Raw genomic sequence first — 18,254 nt, 5'->3', positions numbered from 1 at the left:
ATTCTGGACGTTTTTATATTAATGTATGTTTTGATCTTGGCTCTCCGCACATAAATAATTAAAACAAAATTTGCATATTAATTTTCTTTTGGGCTAAATGGCTTTCTCATAGTTTTAATTGGAAGATTTTGAGAAAAAGAAGAGAGGGAGGAAGCCTAGTTGCCCTCCAATTTTTTGATTACTTAAAAAGGCAACTAGAACTTTTAATTTTTTTACAAACATTTTCATTAGTAAAAACTATACGTAATTTACGAATTAACTTACGTAACGAACTTCTATATTCGTATGTTTTTATTGCGTATGTGAGGGAGTTCACCCCTCGTCGATACCTCGCTCTTTACACTAAAGCTTAAATTCTGTCCCAATTCCTTAAGAATGACCCATGAATGAAAAAGGCCGTAGAATAAATAGTTGAAATTACTAAAAATACTTTAGCGTAAAGAGCAAGGTATTACGAGGAGGTAAACCCCTCATATACGCAATAATTTCTGCTCGTTTTAAGTTTTAATGCTGCTCCTCATTTTCAGTAGCAAAAAACTTCTCATATTTATTTTTTTCATTGTTTTTTTAAATAATGCTAAAAAATCCTGCGCCCCCTTCATTGAAAGTCTCTACCCCCATGAGAAGTTTTTCCATGGAAAGATCATCCCACGTAACCCCCCCACCTCAACTCTCCCTCCCAAACCAAAAAAATCCCCCTGAAAACGTCCGTACACTTCCCAGTAACCATTGCTATATGTAAACACAGGTCAAAGTTTGTAACTTGTAACCCCTCCCAAAGGGGACTGCGGGTGAATAAGTCATCCCCAAAGACATTGTTATTAGGTTTTTCGACTATGGTGAATAAAATGGCTATCTCAGAAGTTTGATCCGGTGACTTTGAGGAATAAATGAGCGTGGGAGCGGGCCTAGGTGCCCTCCAATTTTTTGGTCACTTAAAAAGGGCACTGGAACTTTTAATTTCCGTTAGAATGAGCCCTCTCACGACATTCTAGGACCACTGGGTCGATGCGATCACCCCTGGGAAAAACAAAAACAAAAAACAAATGAACACGCATCCGTGATTTGTCTTCTGGCAAAAAATGTGAAATTCCACATTTTTGTAGATAGGAGCTTGAAACCTCTACCACAAGGTTCTCTGATACGCTGAATCTGATGGTGTGATTTATGTTAAGTATGTATGACTTTCTCGGGGTGTTTTCTCCTATTTTCTAAAATGAAGCAAATTTTCTCAGGCTCATAACTTTTGCTCGTAACATAGTTATTAGGTTTTTCGACTATGGTGAATAAAATGGCTATCTCAGAATTTTGATCCGGTGACTTTGAGGAATAAATGAGCGTGGGAGGGGGCCTAGGTGCCCTCCAATTTTTTGGTCACTTAAAAAGGGCACTAGAAATTTTAATTTCCGTCAGAATGAGCCCTCTCACGACATTCTAGGACCACTGGGTCGATACGATCACCCCTGGAAAAAAAAAAAAAAAAAAAAAACAATTGAACATGCATCCGTGATTTGTCTTCTGGCAAAAAATGCGAAATTCCACATTTTTGTAGATAGGAGCTTGAAACCTCTACCATAAGGTTCTCTGATACGCTGAATCTGATGGTGTGATTTACGTTAAATATGTGTAACTTTTACGGGGTGTTTTCCCCTATTTTCTAAAATGAGGCCAATTTTCCCAGGCTCGTAACTTTTGCTATGTAAGACTAATCTTGATGAAAGTTATATATTTAAAATCAGCATTAAAATGCGATTTTCTTATGTAATTATCGGTATCAAAATTCCATTTTTTAGAGTTTCGGTTACTATTGAGCCGGGTCGCTCCTTACTACAGTTCGCTACCACGAACTGTTTGATCATTGTTTAATAAAAGGATTTATCCTTATTAACTTATTCTTATTAACTGTTTGATATACTAAGAAGTAAAAAATCATGTCTATCGCCGCAAAAATGGAAATTTCTTTCTGAGGGGGCACCCACTTTTGGAAACAAGCTGCACCTAGTGGCACATCCCAAGCATGGTGGAAGCTTGCCAAGCGTGGTGGAGCTTGTGGAAAATTAGACGTTCAGAAATACAAACCGTGTTGGAAAAAGCAGGCTCCCCCTCCATTTTTTCTGTAACTGAATTTTTTTTTTGACTAAAAAAGGAAACTCGCAGTTCACCACAAATTATATTTGTAAAAAGATTCCATGTCGTGACAATTAGATTCACCGATAGGGGGGGGGGCAATATTCCTATGGCAAGAATTGCACCCTGAACTTGTAATACATTGACAATTCTCTTCGAATCCTGGAATTTAAAGTAAGGTATTCCCTTGAGTTTATTAATGTTCACTTATATTTAGCTTCTTTTAGGAGGAAGGGCTAAACTTCCTTATGCACAATAGCTTCGACGTAGGAGCTTAAATTTAATATGATTTTTGACAATTAGTATAGCTTTGGTAATTGTATTTCATGATGACAAATTTATTCCAGATTGAGTGAAAAATACCTACGTAGCGCCTTACTAAACTACTTAATGCGTAAGAGTTCGCTGTCAGTGTTCAGTTCACTGTCAGAGTTCAGAGAGTGAAGAGCTAAACCAGTTTTCAATTGAATCGGATATAGTCCTTGCTGAGAATTTGATGAACTTGCGTGAATAACCAAGCACATATTGCAAACCTGAGTACTTTTGGGGCGGCAAATTGGAAATTCTGTAGTTAGAATTTCATACCTGTAGTGCAGGCACGTACGCAGGAATTTTTTTCGGGGGGGGGGGGAAACCTTTGAAACAGCAGATATAAAGTAGCACTTTTTTTATTTAGTAACTAAAAAAATGCAGAAAGTACGTATATCGGAAAATACAGATTAACTTTAATTTTTAGTATTGTAGCGGACGAGGGGAAGAAGACTAAAGTCTTCTTCCAAAATTGATCAAGTAAAAGCTGTACGTTATCCTAAAAAGGGGGATAAACGCCCTAATATCAAGGATAATTCTATTTTGTTGTGGAAAGCAAACTCTCTTTACGAAAAAAGTACAATCGGTAATTACTTAAAAGAGGGTAAAAAGTTAGACAAAAAATGGGTTAATAATTGGGCAGTGACTTGACCGGATAATTGCATGCTGTAAAATCCCCCAAACATGCTTCACAAATGTATCTAGATTCCTAATAAGTGTTCTACTTTTGCCAGAAATCCCAAGAAACCATGGGAAAACTAAACATTTCACAGATTTTTTTTTTGGGGGGGGGGTGGGGTGGGCCAGAAGGCCCCCCCTGCATACCTGCCAGCTGTAGTGACCCCTACCCACTGTGACTGAAGATCGTAAAATGGCAAAATACAGACCGTTCGATCTTGTACTAGCTTCATTTCAGGGATACCCCTTATGGCCATTAGTAGTTATTAAAACCACCAAAGACCAGAAAAATCAAGCTAGATATCTAGTCCTTTGCTATGGCACCCTGATTTTGAAAGTACCCTGATTTTGGGTTTGGAACCGTGATAAGAGATTAAAAGCTACTTTTAGAAATGTAAAAAACTGAAACAAAAGTGAAAACAAACAAATACAGAAAATTTTTACTTTTAATCCTTAATTTTATTTTATTTATTTTTTGTCTCGACCTTTGACTCTTGCGGTACAAGGTTTGCGCATTTTAGATGTTTACTGCACAACAACAACCAGAAGGATTTAAATAAATTTGCAAATCAGATACAAATTCAGCATAGCTTCAAAAAAATATAGCTAATAACAAAGAGAAACAGGGCATATATATTAGAAATGCAAAAAAAAATAGGGAAAAAAATCCCCTGTTAGTTTTTGGGCATCGTGATTTTTGGAAATATTACACAAATTACGTTTATTTGCATTTCAATCTTCGACAAATTGGAAAAGAATGAAAAAATTTAACTTGATCCAAAAGCGGCCCTCGAAGAACGTGGCTACTCACCGTTTGAGCTTTCATCTCTGATATTGTTCACAAATCGAAACTTTCGGATGAATTGATACGCAATGTTAGGAAGATGAACGCTTTTATAGAGTATTTGAATGATAATAAAGCTGATAAGATCTTGTTACCTCTTTTAGTAGGCTATTAAACATTGAAGAAAGAATTACGAAACATATTACATTTTCTAACGGTTTGAATGCATATCTGGGGTGGAAATATTTCTAGATTTCATCATAATGTAAATACAATAAAACTTGACCGTATGGTGTGATAAACATGTTTTTTTTTAAGTAAATTTTCTAATCCAGTTTGGTTAGGAGCTTTTCTGCTTATCCATAGGATGGTTTAGAAATCCTTAGAAGGGAATATTATTCCGAAGTTTTTCACAAAAAGAAAACACAAAAATCCTCCAGGAATATCAGGGGCAATTCTCTTACACTGCCTATAGTAAAGGGGCTAAGGCTTTAACCTTTTTTGTTTTTTTTTCCCAAATCCACTTCATATGAAAAGGTTGGTAACAGACACTTTGGAAGGGATCTATTAAGTTATAAAATGACAGTTCTAATGTAACTTTTTTTTAATTTGAAAGTAATCGAAGGCAACCATTCCTCTCCCATAAGCTTTTTAGTCACTCTCCTGACAAATGAATCTGATCAAAATTTTAAGATAGCCACTCTATTCAAAACAACCTAAGAGTCAATTAATGTGCCCCTAGGGATGAGGTAGGCCACTAGATCCCTGGGGCAATGACCCTAAATATTGTAAATTCCTCATTGTTTACATATAGGTTTTGTTACTTATCAGAGGGGATATGGCATATTGGGTCCTGATTTCCCTAAATGCTGAGGGTATAAATGTGAAAATTTCCAAAAATATAGAGCAAATATATAAGCCAATAATAAGTACAAGCTGGTTGTGAAGTAAAACTTCACATCCCTGGAGAATAAATGTATCTCTAGGGATGACATAATTCCCCAGTCTTGAGGTGAGGACCCTAAGTCTTATAAATTCCACATTGTTTACATATGGGTTTTGTTACTTAGGAAACAGGAGAGAGCATGTGGGGCCCTGCTTTCCAAAATATACTGAGGGTATAAAATTAAAGCTATCAGGAAATGTTGAGGGGGATATTCAGCGAACTTAAGACATAATAATAAGTACAAGCAATAATAAGCGCTGGTGAAAAGGATGTATCAACAATACCTCAAGAGTGCCTTAGGGTATTAAGTTGAGACTTGTAGGGCATTAAAGGGTGACTTTGAAAAGCTGTTGGTGGCAACCCCCCTCGTACTTTGTCCTTTTCAATTGCCCTTCTTCCCTTGACACTGATCAAAATATTTTTGACAGTGATTTTTTTTTAGTACGCTCAAAAAGTCCAATAGCTACGCTTTTTAGGATGACACGATGAAACAACCCCCTAATTCCCTCGGAGCAATGAAGTGAGTCATGCAATTACCCCAATATTTATCCATGGGATTCGTATTTGGAGAAATGGAATGTTTGATCTTGGAAGGATCTGAAATAGCTATGGTTATTAACCTAAAACTTCAAGGGTATGCCAAGAAGGACAACCAGTCTCCTTCCCTAGGCGTTTTTAGATACCCTCCCCTGAACACTTCAGATAAAAGTTTCGAGATAAAATTTTCTTTTTCAAATAGCCTAAAGGTTAAATTACACTGTGTTTGAAGTATTACGACAGACAAATTGTTTTAATGGTAACAAGAATCAAACAAATCGTGGTAACGACCTGGCTCAATAGTAACCAAAACTCTAAAAAAAGGAATATTGATACCAATAGTTACATCAAAAGAATTGTATTTTAATGCTGATTTTAAATATATAAGTTTCATCAAGTTAAGTCTTACCCATTAAAAGTTAAAAGCCTGAGAAAATTTGCATCGTTTTAGAAAATAGGGGGAAACACCCCCTAAAAGTCATAGAATATTAAAAGTCATAGAATATTAACGAAAATCAAACCATCAGAATCAGTGAGTCAGAGAACCCTGCTGTAGAAGTTTCAAGCTCCTATCTACAAAAATGTGGAATTTTGTATTTTTTGCCAGAAGATAGATCACGGATGCGTGTTTATTTGTTTGTTTGCTTTTTTGTTTTGTTTTTTTTCCCAGGGGTGATCGTATCGACCCACGGATCCTAGAATGTTGCAAGAGGGCTCATTCTAACGGAAATAAAAAGTTCTAGTGCCTTTTTTAAGTGACCAAAAAAATTGGAGGGCATCTAGGCCACCTCCCACGCTAATTGTTTTCCCAAAGTCATCAAAATCGAAATTTTGAGATATCCATTTAATTCAGCATAGTCGAAAAACCTTATAACTATGTCTTTGGGGACGACTTGCTCCCCCATAGTTCCCGTGAGGGGGGCTACAAGTTATAAGCTTTGACCAGTACTTCCTGCAAATATTCCATACTGAATTATGCGTGACTGTCTTGCCGGTGACTACGCCATCAATTAGTGTTTATTCTTCATATAAATGTAGGTAACTTTGACAACAGTTAATAATTACTAGAAAAACAAAATTGTTTCTCTGTTTCAACTATTTGAAAAGTGCAACAAATTTAATAATTAACTAATTTAATAATGCCACTGTCCAAATTCATTGTTTTCGTTTTAGGAAGCATCTTTTCCTTAATTTACCATAATAAACAAAAACAGAAACCGTTACAAATATAAATCATTATGCTTGGGAAAATAAACAACATTTTGTTAGCGCGTATAGATTACCTACATAAACATTCCTAGAAACATCCTAAGCTATAAATCAATTTTAAAAAGTAAAACAAAAGAAACAATCATCTTCTCCCAAACACTCCAGCGCAACAACTACCATCAAATATAACTCCAGGCTCCGCGTGGGGGGCCTGAAAATAGAGTTGAAGCTCTCAAAGCTTCTTATATCACGATCATGAACAGAACTTATGGAACAGTAACACTCTTGAAGTTTCCAGGACTAGATACACTAACATCGCCGCTCAATAGTCCCTTACCTGTCCAACCTTGAGTAGCCTTAGAAAATTAAAGCATCCACTGGTGTCTTTTACAATTTGTAATACTTCCCATTTATTCTTGCGGCATTATTTTGTAGCGATTGCACGCGCATTTAGTTAACAAAAAATTTGCTGCTCCACACTAAACATCCATCTATATATATATATATATATATATATATATATATATATATATATATATATATATATATATATATATATATATATATATATATATATATATATATATATATATATATATATATATATATATATATATATGTATAAATAAGTTGTTTGCTTGTGTGTGTCTGTTGACTGACGTCACCTTTGTGTGTCGACTGACGTCATTATAAGGATTGAGTTGTATGTCGTCATGAAGTTGTTTGTCGACTGACGAAATTACAGACCGGGACAACGGGACACAAATGACGACCGGGACACAGGGAATATAAATGACGACCGGGACACTCAAAGAGAAATTACAGACTGGGACACAAATGACGACCAGGACACAGGGAATATAAATGACGACCGGGACACAGGGACACAACTACAACGGGGACGCCGGGGGGCACAGGGAGGATATATAAATGACGACCGGGACACAGGGAATGTTCGATAAGCAATCACCATCAACAAAGCTCAAGGGCAATCATTAGAATAATGAGGTATAGATCTGAATACGGATTGTTTTTCCCATGGACAATTATATGTTGCATGTTCAATAGTCGGTAAATCTGACGATCTATTTATATGCACAGACAATGGGACAGTGAAGAATGTTGTATATTCGCAAGTTTTACGTAGTTAAAAACATATATCTATATATATAAAAATAAGTTGTCTGTCTGTGGATGTGTGGATGTGTCAGGTGACGTCACCTGAAAAAACTGGATCAGGTGACGTCAAAACTGAAAAAACTAAAAAAAGGCAAAAACTACAAAAAAAACTAAAAACTAATAAAAAAAATAAAAAAGCTAAAAAACTAAAAAAACTATAAAGGTAAAAACCAATAAAAAACTAAAAAAAAAAACTGAAAAAACTAAAAAAAGGCAAAAACTACAAAAAAAAACTAAAAACTAATAAAAAAAGTAAAAAAGCTAAAAAACTAAAAAAACTAAAAAAACTAAAAAAAGGTAAAAAACTAAAAAAAATAAAAAATAAAAAAAAACTAAAAAAAAGGAAAAAACTGAAAAATAAGCTAAAATAAAGGTAAAAACCAATAAAAAACTAAAAAGAAAAAAAAGGAAAAAACTAATAAATGACGACACTCAAAGAGAAAGCGACCAGGACAAAAGGAATGTTCGATTAGCAATCAACAAAGCACCGGGACACAGAGAGTATAAATGACGACCAGGACATAAGTAAAAAAAAAAAACTATCTATATATATAAAAATAAGTTGTCAAACTAAAAAAAGGCAAAAACTACAAAAAAAACTAAAAACTAATAAAAAAGCTAAAAAACTAAAAAAACTAAAAAAAAGGCAAAAACTACAAAAAAAACTAAAAACTAATAAAAAAAATAAAAAAGCTAAAAAACTAAAAAAACTAAAAAAACTAAAAAAAGGTAAAAAACTAAAAAAACTAAAAACTAAAAAAAACTAAAAAAAAAGAAAAAACTGAAAAATAAGCTAAAATAAAGGTAAAAACCAATAAAAAACTAAAAAAAAACTGAAAAAACTAAAAAAAGGCAAAAACTACAAAAAAACTAAAAACTAATAAAAAAAGGAAAAAACTGAAAAATAAGCTAACATAAAGGTAAAAACCAATAAAAAACTAAAAAGAAAAAAAGGAAAAAACTAAAAAAATTTTCATCTAAAAAACTAAAAAAAACTAAAAAAGGTAAAAACTAAAAGAACTAAAAAAGAAAAAAATAAATGACGACACTCAAAGAGAAAGCGACCAGGACAAAAGGAATGTTCGATTAGCAATCAACAAAGCACCGGGACATAGGGAGTATAAATGACGACCAGGACATAAGTAAAAAAAAAAATTAACAAAACTAAAAAGAAGGTAAAAACTACAAAAAAACTAAAAAGAAAAAAAAACTAAAAACTAATAAAAAAACTTAAAAATCTAAAAATCTAAATAAACTAAAAAAGAAAAAAAAAGGAAAAAAATAAAGGAGAAAAACAAAACTAAAAAACGAATGTATATACAGACCGGTACACCGGGATACAAATGACGACCGGGACAGAGGGAATATAAATGACGACCGGGACACAGGGACACAACTACAACGGGGACACCGGGGGAAACAGGGGGATATAAATGACGACCGGGACAAAAAAACTAAAAAGAAAAAAAAACTAAAAACTAATAAAAAAACTAAAAAATCTAAAAATCTAAATAAGCTAAAAAAGAAAAAAAAAGGAAAAAAATAAAGGAGAAAAACAAAACTAAAAAACGAATGTATATACAGACCGGGACACCGGGATACAAATGACGACCGGGACACAGGGAATATAAATGACGACCGGGACACAGGGACACAACTACAACGGGGACACCGGAGGAAACAGGGGGATGTAAATGACGACCGGGACACCGGGACAGGGAATGGTCGATTAGCAATCACCATCAACAAAGCTCAAGGGCAATCATTAGAATCATGAGGTATAGATCTGAATACAGATTGTTTTCCCATGGACCATTATATGTTGCATGTTCAAGAGTCGGTAAACCTGACAATCTATTTATATGCAAAGACAATGGGACAGCAAAGAATGTTGTATATTCGCAAGTTTTACGTAGTTAAAACCATATATATATATATATCTATCTATATTCACAGGTGGGACATAGGGACACAACTACAATGGCGCGTAACTATTATGGCGCGTAACGACTTACGCGCGCGGGGGGGCTTGGGGGGGGGCGCGAAGCGCCCCCACCAACTAGGTGTTGGGGTGGCGCGAAGCGCCACCCCAACAGCTAGTATATATATATATATATATATATATATATATATATATATATATATATATATATATATATATATATATATATATATATATATATATATATCTATATTCACAGGTGGGACACAGGGACACAACCACAATGGTGCGTAACTAATATGGTGCGAAAAAAGATAAAAAAAACATAAAAAGAAAAAACCTAAAAAGAAAAAAAATTTAAAAAAGGAAAAAAATAAAAAAGAAAAAAGCAAAAAAACCTGAAAAGCTGCAAAACTAAAAGAAAGAAAAACTAAAAAAGAAACAATATCTATATATATATATATATATATATATATATATATATATATATATATATATATATATATATATATATATATATATATATATATATATCTATATATATAAAAATAAGCTGTCTGTGTGTGGATCTGTGGATGGATCAGGTGACGTCATGTTTGTTCGCATATGACGTCTGAATTATTTCACACTAATACAAAAGAAGAAAAAAACTAAAAAAGGTAAAAACTACAAAAAAAACTAAAAAGAAAAAAAACTAAAAAAGCTAAAAAACTAAAAAAAACTGAAAAAAGGTAAAAATCTAATAACTAAAAAAAAACTGAAAAAAATAAAAAAAGGCAAAAACTACAAAAAAAATAAAAACTAATAAAAAAACTAAAAAAGCTAAAAAACTAAAAAAACTAAAAAAAACTAAAAAAGGTAAAAAACTAAAAAAAACTAAAAACTAAAAAAGAAAAAAACTAAAAAAAAGGAAAAAACTGAAAAATAAAAGAGAAAAGAAAACTAAAAAAATATGAATAAATATATATAAAAATAAGTTGTTTGTGGGTTATGTCTGTCTGTCTGTCTGTCGAGTGACGTCGTGTTTGTCCGCATATGACGTCTGAATTATTTCACACTAATACAAAAGAAGAAAAAAAACTAAAAAAGGTAAAAACTACAAAAAAAAACTAAAAAGAAAAAAAACTAAAAAAGCTAAAAAACTAAAAAAAAACTAAAAAAGGTAAAAAACTAAAAACTAAAAAAACTGAAAAAACTAAAAAAAGGCAAAAACTAAAAAAAAACTAAAAACTAATAAAAAAACTAAAAAAACTAAAAAAAGGTAAAAAACAAAAAAACTAAAAACTAAAAAAGAAAAAACTAAAAAAAAGGAAAAAACTGAAAAATAAGAGAAAAAGAAAACTAAAAATATTAATAAATATAAAAAATATAAATATAAATATAATATAAATTAGCAATCAACAAAGCACCGAGACACAAATGACGACCGGGACACAGGGAGTATAAATGACGACCAGGACATAAGTAAAAAAAAAACTAAAAAAACTAAAAAAAATGGTAAAAACTACAAAAAAACTAAAAACTAATAAAAAAACTAAAAAATCTAAAAATCTAAATAAACTAAAAAAGAAAAAAAAGAAAAAGGGAAAAAAATAAAGGAGAAAAACAAAACTAAAAAACGAATGTATATACAGACCGGGACACCGGGATACAAATGACGACCGGGACACAGGGAATATAAATGACGACCGGGACACAGGGACACAACTACAATGGGGACGCCGGGGGGCACAGGGGGATATAAATGACGACCGGGACACCGGGACCGGGACACTCAAAGAGAAATCACAGACTGGAACACCGGGACACAAATGACGACCGGGACACAGGGAATATAAATGACGACCGGGACACAGGGACATAACTACAAAGGGGACGCCGGGGTGCACAGGGGGATATATAAATGACGATGGCGACTCAGGGAATGGTCGATTAGCAATCACCATCAACAAAGCTCAAGGGCAATCATTAGAATCATGAGGTATAGATCTGAATACGGATTGTTTTCCCATGGACCATTATATGTTGCATGTTCAAGAGTCGGTAAACCTGACAATCTATTTATATGCACAGACAATGGGACAGCAAAGAATGTTGTATATTCGCAAGTTTTACGTAGTTAAAAACATATATATATATATATATATATATATATATATATATATATATATATATAAATATATATATATATATATATCTATCTATCTATATTCACAGGTGGGACATAGGGACACAACTACAATGGCGCGTAACTAATATGGCGCGTAACGACTTACGCGCGCGGGGGAGCTTGGGGGGGGGGCGCGAAGTGCCCCCACCAACTAGGTGTTGGGGTGGCGCGAAGCTACTTATTATAATATATATAAATAAGTTGTATGTATGCATGTTTGTTTGTTTGTGGGTTTGCATATGACGTCATTATAAGTATATAAGGCTTTGTATATGACGTCATTATAAGATGATACTACAGACCGGGACACAAATGACGACCGGGACACAGGGAATATAAATGGTGACCGGGACACTCAAAGAGAATTTACAGACCGGGACACAAATGACGACCGGGACACAGGGAATATAAATGACGACCGGGACATTCAAAGAGAAATTACAGACTGGGACACCGGGACACAAATGACGACCATGACACAGGGAATATAAATGACGACGGGGACACAGGGAATATTCGATTAACAATCACCATCAACAAAGCTCAAGGGCAATCATTAGAATAATGAGTTATAGATCTGAATACGGATTGTTTTTCCCATGGACAATTATATGTTGCATGTTCAAGAGTCGGTAAACCTGACAATCTATTTATATGCACAGACAATGGGACAGCGAAGAATGTTGTATATTCGCAAGTTTTACGTAATTAAAAACATGTATATATCTATTTATATTCTTTTTAACAGAGTAGGTATTAGAGCCAGTGTAGGGGATTGGAACCCATAGCTAAAACGATTATTGCTGATATTGCGGACAAAACCTCAAAACTGTTTTCAAATATATAAAAAAGAAGAAGGCCGAATTACGCTCTGAAACTTATGCTGTAGGTTTTATATTATTTTTGCTGCTTTATTCTGTAAGCCCGAAAATGAGACTTCATGCAATTTATTTCCAGAAAGACCACAAAAATAAAGTACAGAAAAGCAATAATCGCATATAGAGCAATAACAAGTGCAATGATTTCTCCAAATTAATGAATATTCTTCGGCAAGCAAACATGAACTTACACCAGCAATTTAATAAAAAAATCCCCTGATAGCAACGAGCAGCATTAAAAAGAAAAAAAGAAAAAAAAGAAACGATAACATAATAAGGGGGTTGCCCCCTCTAAACACCCGACTATTCAAGGTGAAGTATTTTAGTACTTAAGCTTCTCATTGTTCTATTTAAACTACAATTATGTTTTGGGAGTCGTCCTTACAGAATCGGGACTTAATTCAAACTCAGTCGTAAAGAAACAGGGGACAATCCCCTTCATATATGTAATATTTTTTTGCTCCTTTTAATTTTTCTCTTTTAGGCATACATTGAGACAAAAAAACTTTTATTTTATTTCAAATGGTCTTTTAAAAATGCCAGAAAATTTAGCTCCACCTTCACGGAAAAATTAATCCTCTCCCCGGAAAAAAATTGTCTAGACAATTCAATACCGTTAAAAATTTATCCCGGACAATTACTCTTAGCATCTTCACGCGTAAGATTGAGTTTACAAAGAGAAACGTAAAATAAATAAAAATAATTTTGTTTAGGAATTCTGGCCACTCCCCCCAGTGTAAAATTTCCACTCAAAATCTTATCCCACAGGAATATCCCTCCCAATGGAAAATTCTCCCTGCGGAAAATCCTCCAGCAGAAAATTCAATCCTTTACCCAAAAACAGAATGCATACTTAAAAATAACAGATATTATACATAAATTAAATATAAAAAAAACAAGTTTTTTTTACTGAAAGTAAGGAGCGACATTAAAACTTAAACCGAACAGAAATTACTCCGTGTATGAAAAGGGCTGTTCCTTCCTCAACGTCCCGCTCTTTACGCTAAAGTTTTACTCTTTCTCTCAAGTCTACTTTATTAAACAGTAAATAACTTTAGCGTAAAGAGCGGGACGTTGAGGGAGGAAGTAGCCCCTTTCATACACGGATTAATTTCTGTTCATTTTAAGTTTTAATGTCGCTCCTTACTTTCAGTTAAAAAAACTTGTTTTTTTATTTAATTTCTGAACGTTTTTGGATTAATGCATGTTTTTATTTTTGCTCTCCGCAAATGAATAATTAAAACCGAATTTACGTATTAATTTTTTGGCTAAATGGCTTTCTCTTAGTTTTGATCAGACGATTTTGAGAAAAAGGGTGGGAGAGGAGGTCTGGTTGCCCTCCAATTTTTCGTTTACTTAAAAAGGCAACTAGAATTTTAATTTTTAACGAACCTCTTTATTAGTAAAAAGTATACATAACTTACAAATTAACTTACGTAACGAACTTCTATATTCGTATATTTTTATTATGTATATGAGGGGATTTGCCCCCTCGTTAATACCTCGCTCTTTACATTAAAGCTTTAATTTTGTCGCAATTCTTTAAGATTGACCCCTGAATCACAAAGGCAGTAGAATAAATAGTTGAAATTACTAAAAATACTTTAGCGTAAAGAGCGAGGTATTTAGAAAGAGATGGACCCCCCATATGCGTAATAATCTCTGTTCGATTTAAGTTTTAATCCTGGTCCTTATTTTCAGTTGAACAAACTTTTTCATATTTGTTTTTTAATTGTTTTTTTAAATAGTGCTAGAAAATCCTGCGCCCCCTTCATGGAATTTCTCTTCTCCCCCGAAAAATCCCCCAAGGGAAGATCCTCCCATGTAGCCCCCTTCCCTCAACCCCCCCAACGCAAAATTCCCCTGAAAAGGTCTGCACACTCCCAAATAATCATTACTGTATGTAAACGCTGGTCAAAGTTTGTAACTTGCAGCCCCTCCCCTGGGGACTGTGAGGGAGTAAGTCAGCCCCAATGACTTAGTTATTATATTTTTCGACTATGCTGAACAAAATGGCTATCTCAAAATTTTGATCCGTTGACTTTGGGGGAAAATGAGCATCGGAGGGGGGCCTAGGTGCCCTACTTTCGGTCACTTAAAAAGGGCACTAGAACTTTTCATTTCCGTTAGAATGATTCCTCTTGCAACATTCTAGGACCATATGGTCGATACGATCACCCCTGGGGAAAAAATCAACAAACAAACAAAGAAATAAACACGCACCCGTGATCGGTCTTATGGCAGAAAAAAAAAATACTAAGTTCCACATTTTTGTAGATAAGAGCTTGAAACTTCTTCAGTAGGGTTTTCTGATCCGCAGAATGCGATGGTGTTATTTTCTTCAAGATCTTATGATGTTTATGGGGGGTTTCCTCCTATTTTCCAAAACAAGGCACATTGTCTCAGGCTCTTAACTTTTGATGAGTAAGACTAAATTTGATGAAACTTATAAATTTAAAATCAGCATAAAAATCCAATTTTTTGATATATCTATTAGTATCAAAATTCTGGCTTTTAGAGTTTCGTTTACTATTGAGCCGGATCGCTCCTTAGCACAGTTCGTTACCACGAACTGTTTGATAGTTGCTCCACGTGCAATTTTTGTGGAAATAATGTCACTATGATGTTTTCACGAAAGATTAGAATTAATATAGAAGCCAAGGTACCGCTGAAAATTTCCATTTCAAAAATATTTGAACCAACTATAGTTTCTAAATACCCCATGACTTGAGTAGAAATAAGAGTACATTAACTGATTTTATCTATTCAATAGCAAATTAGGAATGTTCAAGATATTGCAGAAGAGATGTATACTTTTGGTCCGGGAAGCTGAGTAGAACTTCACCTGCTGTGGTCACTTTTAGTAGAACAAAACAGTTTAAATTATTCCATATAAGAGGTGTCTAGTCCCTCTTCAATACCTCACTCTTTAACGTACTGTTTTTTAGTGCTTTAAAAAAGTGTTTCGTTCTAATTAAATGGCTCTTCTGATTTAATAGTCGTTCTTGGAGTTGGGAAAAAAAGATTTTAGAGTAGATTAAGGCACTGAGGAGGGGCAGCCACCCTCATATATAGAATAGTTTCTGTTTCTTTTTAAGTTTGCATGTTGCTCCTCACTTTCAGTTGAAAAACTTTTTTTAGTTTCTGATCGTTTTTCAAACAATGCAGCAAAACGCCGCCTCACCCTTTCATGGAAAATTCCCCCTCCATAGACTATTCGAGGATGGGATGTCCTTCGCGCGGTAAATTCCTCTAAGGAAAATCCGCCCCTGAAAATTCCATCCTCGCGGAAAATTTTCTCCCGGACAATTTCCTAAGGACAATTCTATCTGTAAAGTTCAGTTCTCCTATGTCTAGTTTTATTTAAAAAATAGTAGTTACTTATTTAAATTTTGATCTCTTTGAAATCACAACGATTTTTTTTTCTTTAAATCCTCCTCCCACGGAATGTTTCTCATGTGTGAAATTCCCCGTGGAGAATTTCTTCTGCGGAAAATCCTACCTCCCCCCTAGTAAAAATGCCTCAGACAGTTCCAACACAGAGAAAATTTCATCCGGATGGACTTCACATGTAAAAGTCAGTTGCCAAAGAGAAAGTAAGTCAAACACAGAGTTTTTAATGGGAATTCTAGTATACTCTCCCATGTAAAATTCCCCTGAAAATTTCCTCTTGGACATTCCCCCTCACGGAGAGTTTCCATGGAAAATCCCCCCTCCAACTGCAGAGAATTTATCCCCCCTAAAAAATGCTTGCATTCATCTCAATAGCAAATATTATGGTCATAAATAGTGAGCAAATTTCATTCCTGGCTGCCCTTTCCCCAGAGGATATAGGGTGGGGGATCATTTCATCCCCGAAGACATAGTTATTAAACCTTTCAAATATATTGTACAAAATTACTATCTCAAAATATTAATAAAATGGCTTTCGAGAAAAGGTGTGGGAGGGAGGCTAATTGCCCTCAATTCTTTTTGGTCGCTTAAATAGGGCTCTAGAGCTTTTGAGTTTCGTTCGAATAAGCCCTATCCCGATCTTCTAGAACCAATGGTTCAATGCCATCACCCCCGAAAAGGAAAAGAAAATAAAACGCATCCCAGATCTTTCGTCGGCAAAAAATACGACGTTGCACATTTTTGCATATGAGAGCTTCAAACCTCTTCAGAAGCGCTTTCTAATACGCTGGATCTGATTTCTTGACTTTTTGGGTGTTTCTTCCCTTTTCAAGTTTGAAGAAAGTTTTCTCAGGATTGTAGCTTTTGATGGATAACATTATGTTTAATAATTTTTATATATTTAGAAATAATAGAAAAAGCTAAATCTTTTGATATACCTATTGTTATCAAATTCAGTTATTTAGAGTTTTGGTTACTATAGGACCCAGACACCCCTTACTTAGTTTTTTTTTACCACGGAATGTCTGAAAATTCGTCTTCTATCTTCCATACTCTTGCATTTGAATGCAATGGGATTTCTCTACTTTGAACAAATAAAAAATCCAGTTTAGTCATTTAGACAATTTGGAACTTCATTTACTCTCAAATAGACTGACTATAGACAGATAGAAGAAGTGTATTTCAAAAGCCCATGGGCCATATGCACACAAAAATTAGTCAATACTGGTCAAACTTTCTATAGCTACTAAATTAACTGTTTCTTTTACAAATTCCCTGCTCTAAACCACTCTTTTTGCTTTTGCTATGGCTTAGCGCGGACCGCCAAGGGTGTATCCAGGCGTTTTGCTTGTGGGAGGGGTTGCAACCCTCCCACAGAATTATTCTAGATTATATAAGTTTTCTGTTAATTTCTTACGAGTTAGACAAAATTTGGAAGAGGATAAACCTGATAACACCCCGCAAAACAGCCTTGCCCACCACCACTCAGGCTATTTCAGCAATTCCTAATTGATACACTAATTGAAGTCATTTAGGAAGGAAGTGTATTTTACCAATAACAAAACTATGATATAAAACAATGAAGTCTCTTTGAAAGCTTTACATCAGCCTCAAAGTCAAATATTTAGACCTTAAGCTTCATTTACTTTCCAAGAAACTGGATATGTTTATTCACTTCTTATCTTCTCAATATTCTGTATTGATGGAGATCTCGTATTCTGTTGCGGTTGCTTTAACGTTGTTAAGTTTTCTTGTCTGGTGCCAAGGCTTCTGTCATCGATTATCTAAAATTCAATGAGATAGAATGATAATTTTGTCAGCTTTTTTTAACCTTAAAATTTTTTACCTTTTTTTACTTTTTTTTTACTTTTAACCTTTACTTTACTTTTTTTTACCTTTACGTTAGGTGCAGAGAACAGAGGAACTCTTTGCAAACTTTTTAAGCCATTAAGTAAGTAAGTAAAATATTTATTATCCGTATTTTTCACATGGAACAAAACGGAGTACAATGAAAAAAAAATTAAAGAAAAAAAGAGAAGAAAAAACGGAGAGAAATTCAAAACACAACATGGAAAAATACACAATCAAGAACTGTAGAAGTA

The 18,254-nt window shown here is 34.1% G+C and overlaps 1 protein-coding gene across 1 annotated transcript in view; it reads right to left on the bottom strand.

The window, feature by feature from the left end:
- Positions 1-17,679: 17,679 nt before the first annotated feature.
- The window catches only part of LOC136036999 (prostamide/prostaglandin F synthase-like), a 71,004-nt gene continuing 70,429 nt past the window's right edge, over positions 17,680-18,254 (bottom strand). Inside the window, exon 5 of the mRNA XM_065719402.1 lies at positions 17,680-17,936. Coding sequence (XP_065575474.1) covers positions 17,820-17,936 — 117 coding nt within the window. The 3' untranslated portion in view covers positions 17,680-17,819. The remainder of the gene's footprint in view (positions 17,937-18,254) is intronic.

The sequence above is a fragment of the Artemia franciscana genome, chromosome 16, assembly GCF_032884065.1.
Source record: "Artemia franciscana chromosome 16, ASM3288406v1, whole genome shotgun sequence".
Lineage (NCBI taxonomy): Eukaryota > Metazoa > Arthropoda > Branchiopoda > Anostraca > Artemiidae > Artemia > Artemia franciscana.
This window is presented reverse-complemented; position numbering and strand designations above follow the sequence as displayed.